Genomic DNA, 13,189 nt, shown 5'->3' on the forward strand with positions numbered 1-13,189 from the left:
TAGCAACATTCTCCGATGACAATGGAAAGGAAGTAGAGCATCAAACATAACGAATCACGAGAAAGGTGCAAGCAGTGACAAGCCCCGGCAACTGCAACTTTTGGCCCTTTGCTCTTTTGTTGCTATCCCTTTTCTTTACTTGTTTACTGGTTCTTTTCCATTGACTGGTTTGCTGCATCGCACTGCTTGCTAGTTGCCTCTTCTCTCCTGGAGCCTTACCTCCTGAGAGAGAGAAAAAAAAAAAGGGAATGCAAATAGAGCAAAAGACGACCTCCTCACATTTCCATCCACCCAATTTGACACAGCTTTTGGTGCTCCGCCAAAAGGGCCGGGCCTCCTATTTAAGAGGGCTAGAGGACACGCCCCTCTCCCAGCAGCCAGCACGCACCAAGCCATCAATCCATGAGAAGCCATCTCAGCTGGCCCCGGCTACACTGCCAACAACACGCCATGGCGCTAGACACCCGCTCCTACGACTGTTGCGTGTCGCCTCCGCTGGATTGCTTGGACTGGGGCTGGGACTGGGACTCCGAGCTGCTTCACACTCATCACTACACTCTCGGAGGAGCTGCAGCTGGAGCTGGAGCTGGAGGTGCCGCCGTCCAAGCAGAGCCCACCTTCTTCCCGACGACGGCAACGCGTAAGTGCTCAGCTCTCAGCTGAGAGACAGGCATGCATGGCATGCTCTCGCTGCTAGACCTGCTACTGCTACTAGCTAGATGAGTAGCGGAGTAGTGAGCTGAAGTATGTAGCCGGCTTCCGGCCTCGTGCTGCCTGCAGCAGGTGTGCAGTCGCCGGTGTCGTCGGAGGCGTCCAGTGGCTACCTGCACGACGCCGTCGCTCACTGGAGCGGCCGTCGCAGCAAGCGGCAGCGGATGGCAGCGACGGCGACGCCTCCCTCTCGGCGTCCGGCGACCGTCAGCGAGGACCTTCAGTGCCTTCTTGCGGTAAGTCCTACATACTATACCAGCATACAAAAATGGCAATGGTGTGGATATCGGTTACTCCTCATGTTGAATCACATAGATTGTAGAATGCAGAGACGGCACTACAACATGTGTGTGTAGGCTATGTTGTTCTTAATTTTGCTCCCAAGAGTTTGCCCAATGCAAATCCATCTTCTGGTACTCTAGCCACTGTCGATATCGATCCACCAAACGAAGCGAAAAGCTGTAGCCTCGCCGTATCGCTAAACGATAAGCATGCATGCATCGCACGCAGAGACAGAGAGCGCCACTGCGGGCAGTGGCCTTGTGCCCTTGTCCTCCTTTTCTTTTCTAACCTGTAGCGTCGCCGCTTGTCTGGTTGTTCTCGGCTTGCAGGGCTTCTGGGATTCTAGCGCCGACGCTGAGGAAGGAGGAGCAGATTTCCGCCATGATTTGAACACCACCGCGACCGCGGAGACGGAGATACGCTGCAGTTGTTTTGTCTCAGGTGATCCGTTCGACACGTCCTTTTCAATACGCCGCACACATCGCCACACGGCCTGCTCTGCTCACGTTTCACAGTTCACTTAACCACTGTTGGCTACGCACGCACTTAAATTAGCCATTGTTTGTTAGTACGCCGATACTGCAAGCAGAGCAGGGTAAGCAGACAATGGTAGCAGTAGACAACAACAGCTACAGACAAATTAGTGGTTACTACAGTCGTACTTGTTCTTGTCAGTTCTGATGCTGATCATCAGATAACCCAGCAGCCAGCCCACTGGATTCGCTGGGCTGCTGCGGCTGCAGAGCACTCTGCTCATCAGATAACCCAGTAGCACTTAAAGGCTTTTCAGGGACTAATTAGACTTAAAAGATTCGTCTCGCGATTTTGTCGAGAACTATGCAATTAGTTTTTTTTTTTCTATATTTAGTCCTCCTTGTATGTGTCCAAACATGCTCTTTTACTGTAGGAGAAAAAAAAATTGGAAACTAAACCGGCCTTGCTGCGTAGCGAAGGTGTTCGGCAGCGATAGTCGCACTGCCACTACTATTGCCTCCATACAAACAGTTGAACATAAAACTTGAAACTAAAGCTCGGACGGGGCAGGTGCATCGGGCAGGGAGGAGCAGCAGAGGGGCCCCAGCGCGCAGGTGCAGATGCCAGCGCCAGCCGCAGCGGCGCAGGGCGGAGATGAGGAGGCGGAGGAGGCAAAGGCGACGGCGGTAGTCCCCCCTCCTCGCGTCCCCGCCACCGTGCGAGCCGCTGCTCCCCCCCTGCAGCTGCAAAAGGCAGCCGCAGCCGCGGGGGCGCCCCACGCGGCAGCGTGTCGCGACGATCGCTCGCGGCCCGTCGTCGACTTCTGCGACCGCGAGCACCCTTCCCGTGCGGGTGCGGCCGCCACGACGGCGCCAGCCTCTGCCTGCCCCTCGTCGCTGTCAGGTGGGTTGGGTACTTGGGTCGATGACCGGTGAGGAACCATTATTACTCGCCCGCGCCTGTGTGCACTGCTGGGACGGGACGCTGACAGGCACTGGTGCGAGGAGTACAGACTACAGAGCAGCAGTTGCAGTCGCTGCAACATGGCAATATTTTGAACGTATTGGTACCCAGCCAGACAAAGTGCCAAACTAGCTGCCAGTCTGTTCGGAGGTCGACTGTGGATTATTTACTGCTGGCTGGTTTGGTGTGAGAGAAAAATATCATTCCTGGCTGGAAATTTACGATCGTTTACGAGCAAGCGAACAGGCTTCCGAAGTTTATTCGTAACTCTACACGTTTGGCGTTCACAAACCTCTAAAGTTTGTTGAATTCTGTGACTAATTTTTTTTTTACGCTTCGTTATTAAAATACATGCGTTCGAATATGTTTCAGGGGAGGAGAAAGACAAGGAGAAGAGAGGCGTCGGAGTGCTGTACCCCTTTGCAGTCGTCAAGCCGCTGGGGTTAGACGACGGCAGCATGACGACGCTGGACGACGTCAACCAGCGAGTCCTCAAGAGACCGGCAAGACCAGTTCGGCACCCCGTTGGCCCGTTCGCGTGCGGCCCCGCCGTGTCGGCTCACGGCCTGGGCCTGTCCGGCAAGGCAGTCGTTAGCCTGACCAAGATCAGGACGGGAGGAAACGGCACCATAACCATCATTAGAACAAGAGGCTGATGGATGTGATCAACCATTTCCTTTTTTTTTTCCTTTTTAGGTTGCCTGCCTGTTGCTCAGGATAATCATGGTAGCTTAGTAGCTGCGGATGTAAATACACCCTCGGGTCTTCAATGCAGGCTTCTGCCTTCTCTAGTTTAATAACTAGCTAAAAACACCCACTGCATTTAAATTGAATAAGCTGCAGCCTAGAATTTGCACCGCGGCACCGTTGTATCATGAGTTCATGACTTATGATTGTCAACATGACTTGTGTCTTGGGTTGAGTTGGTGAAATTACCATAGCATGAGTTATGTTGTGAAACATATCTCTTGCTCTCTTGGGGTCATAAGGGTCTTCGAACACACACAAACGGTGAACGCCAGACGTTAGGTGAATTAATCACACAAACAATAGATTTGAACACAAGTGTAAAGTTGTATTCATTTCCTTGATCGTACAGTACATGTTAGAGGAGGTATTTATAGAGGTCCAGCCTTCGCAATTTGTATACAATTGACTATTATACCCCTCTCTAATCAATACAACCCCTTTAAACTACAGGGGCGAAGTTGTCTATTTACTCTTTGAAACTTCGTTCTTCGCGTTATCTTGTCAATCCTCAAAGTTGCTTTCATCAGTGATGTCCTTGCATCTTTTGACTTGAAAGTCCCTGCACTAAATCTTGTTGTCTTCGCGTCTCAAGCGAAGTCAAAAAGTTGTCTTCCCACTTGAATCTCTTCACCTCTTTTGCTTGTTTCGAGCAAAGTCGAAATTTCTCCTTCGCTCTTGACTCCTGCAAGCAAACTTTGACATAAAATTTTGGTGATCAACTCCGAAGTCTCGGGCTGTGTTTTTTGGCGAAGTCCAATCCCCGACATCATGCGAGGCAGTTCCAGGATCTTAATACAAACCAGATTAATACAGAATCATGTATCTGTTTCGTCTTCTAGGAGTATCTCGTAGATGTCAGTGCGGATGTTTAGTTCCTTGTCACGCATCACTTCCTGTAGATCTGACAGCTCCTTCAATGTCAGAAACGAGCCTAACTTTTGGAAACCATCAAGCCATAATCTTTTAGACCTGAAAAATTTTAGTGTTACAATTGATAAGGAATAGACAGTAGAAACTAAAATGAGCAACCACAGAAGGACCCAATTATCATTCAGATCTGACCATAACAAAAAATACAGATAAAGGAATAGTCAATATCAGATAATGACAGCTGCCAAAAGAATTTATAAACAGGATGAAACTAAAATGCACTTGGTGTCCTCAACGTTTTTTACAAATCACATGGGAAGTAAGGAATGCAAAAGCTGCAACATGTCCCTAGCAAACAGTTCATAAGCTGCTCAGGTATTGTGACAACATAAATTAATAAAAAAAACATAGCCTTTCAGTCCCAAGCAAGTTGGGGTAGGCTACAACATAAATTAATAGTGACTGCATTTTTTTTTCTTATACAGGAACTTAAAAGGAAATATCATCCTCTAATAAGATCAACTTTTCATGGTCCAGTATCAGGAGAAATTGTAGATCAACTGCCATAACAATAAAATAACTTTGTTTTTATTCAATTGACTACATAACAATTATTTAGGAGAAGTGGAAAGGCAGACATAAAACCACACCAATATCAAATTAGAACACTACATGTCAGCATCGTACCATGGACAGGCATGTATAGCTCTGAAGAACACACGCCGTGCTGCAGAGGAGTTGCAGGCTATTTCTGCCTCATAGGCTAGATAACAGCGCCACAACAGGACAGACTTCTGCAACTTATCATCAGCTAGAGCTCTCTCAAAGAGGCTGTGTATTCTATTGTCAGATCCGGCTTTACTCCATTCAAAGGACAAAGCAAAGAGCAAGGTGATTATGGAAGGATCCCTGTTGTATTCAAATAAAAATAACAAAGTCAAAAGGCAGGTATACAACAATAAATAGGCTTCAAGATATTTAGTGGAAGAAAATGCACGTATCACCCATGAAAACTGCATACAGAAAACAAGGCTATGCCATAATGAAAGCTGAATAGACAAAAGAAGTTGGAACTTAGATACAAAAAAATTTCGTGGAAAGGAGGATCACATTCACCTTTATTTGCAATATTATTGTTTCCGAAAGAAAAACTTTCTGAAAGTGGAGATATGAGGCAAGTAATAGATGGTAAACAAAAAGAAAGAGGTTTCTTCAAAAAGAAAGAAAGAGAACAATATGCATTCGGAAATGAACTTGGAACTCAGATATGAAGAGAATTAATATGGAAAAAAGGGTGGAAATTTCACCTTTGACTACATTTGTCGAGTGTGAGACGGAGATTGTTGGATACACTGTAAAGATAGCTCAGGGTTAACATGGCTGAATATGATTTTGGATTGTAGGGATATTTGTGCACTCCTTGTGATACGCTTGGCCAGACCCTTGATAGACTCAATCGGTTAAGATTTTTCTGAAGCAGTTTGATGTAGTACACCCACAAATCCTCACACTCCAAGTTATGACTGCTCTCTGAACCGAACAGATATACAATTAATATAAGAGCATTTACAAATTGAAAGTTTCGGCAGAAGAGAACAAATTTGCAATTCACAGACATTGTGCAGCAGCAGAAAAATTAAAGGGTGTAAAGGTGAAAAATAACAAAAACAGAAATTATCAAGGACATAGAGTACTCTAAACGAATAGCACAGCACAAAAACAATATAGAATTTACACAAGTATGAGTGGCTATAGTGCAATGCAACAACTGAGTCCTGACTCTGACTGTCAAACCAGTACAAGAGGGATTAAACTTGGTTCATGCAGATAAAAAAAAATTATGTAGTCATGTACAGTAGCCAAATAGAAGCTTAAAATAATGCCACTGAAATCTAACAATATAAGAAAATGAGAAGTATGCTAGACCTGAAAGTGCCATTGGGAAGGTCTCCTCTATCACTTCAAGCCCCGAGGAACAGCCTGTTGTCATGCTTTCAAACAAAGAAGCTGAGCAGATCAGAGCAACTGATTCTTCTTTTATACCACCACAGGAAAATGCAGATTGTAAGCTTCTAATCTGCTCTTTAAACCCTTGGCGAGCCTTCAAGACCTGAAGCCTTGAAATAGGGCCAACGAAAGGGGAATATTTTAGATTGCTCCCTAAGCAGGATAGGATGTAAACTGCACGATGCATTGAGTCAGAGTTGTTTCTTGAAGCGGACACTGTTATCTCCATCTCAGCGTACCAAAGATAAAGGATCGGAACCTTCTTCCTAAGATCCTGCCCAGCAAAGGCAATGACCATCAATCATAAATGAGATTAAGGTACAATTAGTACAAACAAAATTATTCTACTTGAAATAAAGGGACTTGACCATGAAGCTAGTGGCATCTGTAACTGAAATAACAGTGTTGCTGATATAGCTGACCATTTGCCAACAGCATTACCTCCTTAAAGAGATTTACTCCCTCTGTTCCAAATTATAGGTCACTTCAGCTTTGTCCTAAGACAAAACTTCTTTAACTTTGACCAAGTTTATAGAAACAATACATCTAAACAGCTTAGCTTCATTAAATTCTCCATGAAATATCTTGGTAGTGCATTTATTTGAATTTGTAGATGGTAATATATTTTTCTAAAAACTTGGTCAAAGTTAGATAAGTTTGACTTTATGACAAAACTGAAGTGATCTGTAAGTTTGAACTGAGGGACTATTCAAGAGAGCAGACGATACACTATCATCAAGATACTTAAAGCTACTTTGTCTTCCTACAGTCAAAATTACTTGTTAGCTCCGTAAAAGAAAACAACGAATGAGCTAGTGCTTTAGTATTTTAGATAAAGCTTGCCCATGTTAAGTGTATACCCATCTCCCAGATATAACTAGCAATAAACTCTACAATACTACCAATAAACGTCTTTTGGTGTAAGAAAAGGTAACCGTGTAAATCAGAATGGCATCAATTCACAAATCAAAAGAAAATTCCTAAAGTGACATATTTTGGACTGAGCACACGGTTGTTACCCAGACAATGACAAAACCTTAACAACAGGAACCCATGCATGTAAACATGCATTCAAGAAACAAACTATGCTAAACCAGCAGCATTGCACATTACAACTGCAAATTCAGTAAAGGATAATTGGAAGTAACCATGTGAGCTTCCTTAAAAATAGATATAATGGTTCATAGTTTTACCTCAGTAGTTGCTTCAGTTGATAACAGTGCTGTGTCAAATATCTTCCTTGCTTGTTCAATGTTCCCATTCATTGCCTCAGTTCGTCCATATATCCCACAAAGCAAAAAATCCTGCCAAACAAACAATTATGGTAAAAAATTTTACACCAATCATCCATTAATGGGTTCATATGAAATTATCCCAACCAAAGCATGTTGGTTCAGTTTTTACTGGGTGAATGCAAGCTCTCTTTTCAGAAATAAAAAACATGTATAGAACTGGAAAGAAGCACCTAGAGAATTATTAGTACAGTTAAATTTCAAAGAAGATGTAGGATGGAATTCTATCACAAATATCTAAATGCATTTCTTATTTTTAGTTCCAAAAGTGCATGATGTGTTCAGTCCATGAAGCGATACAGATTACACTTAATACTACCAAATGACAAACTAATCAAATGAATAAGCTGGTCGAAAAATGACAAGCGCGTTATTGTCTTCTGTAGCTAGCTAACCACACAACTAGGCACTACCACCTGAGTTTTAGCATGTTACACTCCTCAACAAAGCAATGCAAGAAAAAAAAAAAGAACAAATCATACCTGTCTGTCTTTCTTCAACATACTTTTGGCCAAAGCCCGCGATGCATTAGCTTGAGTAGAGGAAGAGTTCTCTTGAGGAGTAAACATTTGGGTAGTAACAAGAACAGCTTCCTCCAAGACATGATTACGAGGGAAAACACCAAGCAGAAGCAGTATCGCATTTCTGAGAAACTTCATAAGGCCCGGCCTTTGTGAAAGGTCATGCATGCTTCCCAGTAATGATTCCAATTTATAACTATATGAACTTTGGTTCTTGTTTACAACGTCAGATACAGCACTTAGATCTTCCAGGATGTCATTTGTAATCATCTCTAAGCTCAAAATTCTATCGAGCCAACTCGGACTGTTTGTGGATGTCCTAGAATTTAAGAATTAGTGGTGAATTCACTGACCAATAATAATATCAAAGTTCATAACTGAGGAAAAATTACATAGACAGTTGTTAGCTTGGCTCTGTATGTCACTACTTTAGATTGACATATGTTTGCAAAGAGTTAAAACAAACAGAAGTAACACTATACAACCAATACTCCAGCACATGACATGAACAAAATAAATAGTAGGGACCAATAAATAGCTCCTGATATTAGATAATATATTGTCATATCGTAAGCAACTAGGGATACCATTACATTCTATGAATTTTTAGGATCGTGGACTAAAAATGAGAGTATGTAAATTCGTAAAAGGAACTGGGTTAATTTAAGAATAAAAACATCCAATTCCAATTCAAGGAGGACCCGTACCAGGGTGGTAGGGGCGCCTCCCACCAAATTAGCAAATGGCAAGTTCAATTCCTTTTGCACATATCGGCTGACCATAAAAAATGGCTGAAAGCATATCACCATGGCTTATAAGGAATGGGTTTCGACAACAAAAACTGAACTACATGCATGACATATGCACTATGTTATGGGGAAAAAAGAGTCATCGATACAATATATTAACTTTGTGTTTGAACACATCTCCAGTGAAAGAATGTCTTGACTAATTTTCTGTTGTGTGAAGAGGATGATCATAGCTTATATAAACAAGAAAGTAAGAAGAATACCATCTTGAGATTTTGCCACCATAAAAATCAATAAATTGGCATATGAGAGAGAAGCGGGCCTCCTCTGAAGATAGCGAAAACAGGAACTCAGATACATCCTCAAACAAAATTACTCTGGAAAGCTGGTCATTGTCTTCCCCAGATGGTGCATCACCAGAATGAATTGATCCTATTTTTATAAAGTAACATCCAGTGTTAGCATTAAGTTAACTTCAAACAAAAAAATCTAGTAATAATTGAGACAAACTCCGATTACCAGATTTTTCATGAAGAGGCATCCATTGCTCATTGTCCCGTGACAACTCCATCGAGGCCCATCTATTCCAGGTTTCTGCATCTTTAACTTCACTATTGGACTCTGCACCTACATCGATACCAAGCTTTTTCAGCAAGGATTCAACATCATCTTGTGCAGGTGAGTCCTCAGCATCAAGATCTTCGGCATCATTTCCATCGCTCAATGATGGTTCCAGTGATTTGTTTGACAAATCATTTGCGTCAGTATTACCCACAGAAGGATCAAACCAACCACTCCAGCCTCCTGTTTCAGTCTCTTGTGAATTTTCTTGCATAGACAACTTCTGTCTACTCTCCTCATCTTTTGCTAACCATTCAGACCATCCAAGAGCTCCATCTTCCCCTATTCTGGCACCGCCACTGTTCCAGAAGTGTTCAAAGAGCCTTTGCTTACTGCTTGTCGTCAGATACAGAGGAGGGGCGAATAAGCTAAACTCTATTTGCGCCTGAAATAGCCCAGTTGCTAATTCCCGATGTCCTGTCTGCCACTCAAATCGGCACAGATTAAAAAATATATCCACTAACCCCACTTCTAGCTGAACTAAGGAAGAAGATTTGGAATCCATGCTTTCATTATCCTGTGTACAAAAAAAGAGAGAAACCATTAGCAATGTTTCATAGTTCGTAGGGTATGGGAAATAGACAGTAATTTACAGAGAAACATTGAAGTTAAACCTGCCTACATAGCTTGGTGCAAGCTGCAGATAGAGCCTGTACAGCATACACGTAGGACTTCCGAATTTCAGAAACTTTGAATCTGGAGAATTCCCCTTGGCACAGAAGCAGATACTGTTTCCACAACTTACAGCTATCTGGGTGCTTCATAAGTATTTGCTCCCATTTAGCCAATAGAGTCTCAGTGCTGTCCCTCTTGCCATATGACTTCAGAAGGCAAAGCAATAATTCCTCACTATCTGGATTAAGCTCCACAGCCTTCTCCAATATGCTAATTTTCCTTTCGGTAGTTTGTAAACGAGCAGCCTTTTGTGGCTGAGTACTAGCAACTTTGTCCTGTAGTTCAGCGGCAAAGGAAATTACAGAACAGAAGTGTGAAATAATGACTGAAACAAAACTCTAGTGGTGAGTCAAAATTGTCGAATTTCATTTCTAAGAACAAACTATTTGTCCCAGAATGAAGTGAGCAAAATAACTGACAATGTAGCACTAAGGCAGAATAAGCATAGCTTCTTGCAAGAAACATCATAAATAAAACCATAGAAATTCATGATACCTGAAATTGAGCAAAGGCCAGCCAAACTTTTTCATCGTGAGGACGTTCACGAGACATCTTATTGAATTCCCTAGTCCGACGAAGTATTTCATCTTCCCAAGATTCCTCTAGCTCCTGTTCCACAGCTGTGCTTTTCACAGGAAGTGATTGTGTATCAAATGGGACAAAATCTTCAGCAAGCATTACAGAGGTGTTTCCCTTAAATATTTTCAGATGTTTGAAACCCTTATTTCTTTCAAAAACTGCATTTTTTGCTGAATAGTAACGGCCTCCAGCTCTAACTTTGTTATCCATTCCATCCAAGTCTGAATCAAAATCAATATGTGATGAACCAAACCTCAAACGATTTAAACCAAGTGCCTCCAGCATGTTCTGGGATCTGTAGCGTGCAACATCCATTCTGCAGATGTCCTTGAGGTGTTAGACTTCAGTGAATAGCATGTCAAGATGTGCTAACAAAACAAGTTCAAGTAAACAAGACTGAAACAGAAGATTTAAGATCTGGTAATAGTTATTAGTCATAGGTAAGTAATGATATTCTAACCAGGCCATGAAATGAATACACAAATTTTTGTAGCTTGGTGGTAGTCCAAATATTACAAGCTTTAATTGGGATTCATGTTATACACTTGCCCTCATTGGTGCTAACAATTCCAACTATGGCAATGCATATTTCTCAACCAAAGGGGGTTCAATGATATGGTGATTTTGGAGATTGTGACTCCTAATTTGTGTTAAAACAGACTAGGGATGAGAAATCCAGTGCATCAGTTGGAGATAGAAAGTACCAAGTCTATATAAAAAAACCGGAAATGTCAGTAGCTAAATTTGTGCTATTTTCTGACATCTATAGAAGCAATAAGCTATACAGTAGTGTTAAAGGTTGATCAAATCAATTGTTGCAGTACTCCCTCTGGTTTGCACATACTCGATGTTTTGGACAAGGTTTGAGTTAAACTTTTAAAGTATCTTGTTCAAAATTTTGAAGATCATATGTGTCAATTTGCCTTGAAAGGTACATTTTTATGAAATCATAAGTTTTTACAAGTTCATTTATATTCTAATAATAGAAAATAGTGGTCAAAGTTATGTATGGAGTCTGTGCCATTGCCCAAAACCTCAACCATTTGCTTGGAGGGAGTAATTTAAACAGAGTTTACAGTATTCGTATTATATTGTTCTGTGGTACAATTTCAAGCTCAATTACTTCATATAAACATGCTGTAGTGTTACCAACGATGAAGACATGGTGCGTCATATCATTATGTTGATTCAACAGCCTTTGAAATAGTCTGATATTAGATTATTCTAGATGTATCAAACACAAGTACGGAATGTGCAAAAGTTGTACAGAATGAACCATGGTTTGCAAGTCATCATTCTGGGTTTAGTGGAGAACATTTCAGAATCTCATGTACAAATAACTGGGCCTAGGATTTCAGACAACTTGGTTAGCCTAGGGCAGGTCTCTACTTAGTGCGACGTTTTGAAATAATACTGATGCTGAGAAATTTGATCTCACACTATCTGAACACGTCATCATGTTACAAATAAATAACTTCAACAAACTAAAAGCGCAGCAAAATTATTATTAAACATGAATTCAGCACCATAGATTTGCTACAGGACAGAAATTGGATTTGTATGCTGCATTAAATAGTTCACGATCAGACCTGTAAAGTGATCCAAAAGCCAGGTTATCATGGTCGCCCTTCGCGTCGACATAGTAATCCTTAGCTGGCTTCGTCTCCGAACCAGCCCAGGCGCGAACCCCAGCCTTCCGCGACGCCGCTGCCCCATCGTAGCGCCCCTTCTCGCGACTCCGTTTCCTCCTCCCACTCTCCTTCCTCCGCGACCCCCCTCTCCTCGTCGGAGGATGGCGACGAAGGCACCAGCTCGTATTTCGCAGGGGCGGGCTGCAGCGGCGTGTCCTCATCGGACGAGGGGCTCAGCGGCGGCGGGAGCGACGAGGAGGTGGTAGCCGGGATGTTCAGGGAGGAGGCATCAAAGGAGAAGCTAGGGTTTGAAAGCCACTGGGATTCGGCGGTGGGAGCGGAGGAGGTGGAGGCGGAGAGGGGGAAAAGTGGGAATAGAGAGGATGACACCGTGGGCGGGTATGTCTCATGTCCTTCGCCAGCAGCGGGGAAGGTGTCCGTGGTGACCGGCGGCGAAGGCTCCGGCGAGGGCTCCATGGCGGGTGCGAGCTGTCGAGCGGGAGGGGGGCGCTTGCCGCTGGGGTCCTCACCTCTTCGGGGACCGAGCGATGAGGCTGCAGCGACTGACGAGGTGGACTGGTGGAGCCGAGCGGCCTTTGGTATATGGGCTTCTTTTTACTTCATCTATATGGGCGGACCTTAGATGCAGCGGAGAGACGTACAATGAGCTGTGAAATAACCTGGGCCAAAATTAGATAGATAGAGAGGTTGAGGGCCGAAAAGGGGGGCTTATATTCCATCGAAACGCAGCCTATGCCCCTCATCAAAAAAAAAAAAAAAAAAAAAAAAAAACGCAGCCTCTGGCATAAATGTAGTATTATCTTATATCTCTACAACTAAAACATTCGTAACTATTCCGTCCACAGGTGCGGCACCAATGTCGCTCCATGCGATCAGATCAAGAAGGCAATGCGCACTCGCTCCATGCGATCAGCTCAATCCCCATAACAGCCGCAGCAAATCAGGAAGGTAAAAATCAATTCCCATAATAGCCGCAGCAAATCAGGAAGGCAAAAATCATGAAAATTCGTAGACCATTTTTTATGCAGTACTCTAAGACTCAA

The 13,189-nt window shown here is 43.1% G+C and overlaps 1 protein-coding gene and 1 pseudogene across 1 annotated transcript; one reads left to right on the forward strand and one right to left on the reverse strand.

The window, feature by feature from the left end:
- Positions 1-450: 450 nt before the first annotated feature.
- On the forward strand, positions 451-3,086 carry LOC136464588 (uncharacterized). The gene is made up of 5 exons (XM_066463538.1): positions 451-640; positions 781-947; positions 1,323-1,434; positions 2,038-2,370; positions 2,803-3,086. The coding sequence occupies exons 1-5, from the start codon at positions 451-453 to the stop codon at positions 3,084-3,086; spliced, it is 1,086 nt and encodes a 361-aa protein (XP_066319635.1).
- A 404-nt stretch (positions 3,087-3,490) lies between these two features.
- Positions 3,491-12,708, reverse strand: LOC136467833 (uncharacterized; annotated as a pseudogene).
- Between the last annotated feature and the right edge of the window lie 481 nt (positions 12,709-13,189).

Source organism: Miscanthus floridulus, chromosome 7 (assembly GCF_019320115.1).
Source record: "Miscanthus floridulus cultivar M001 chromosome 7, ASM1932011v1, whole genome shotgun sequence".
Taxonomy (NCBI): Eukaryota; Viridiplantae; Streptophyta; class Magnoliopsida; order Poales; family Poaceae; genus Miscanthus; species Miscanthus floridulus.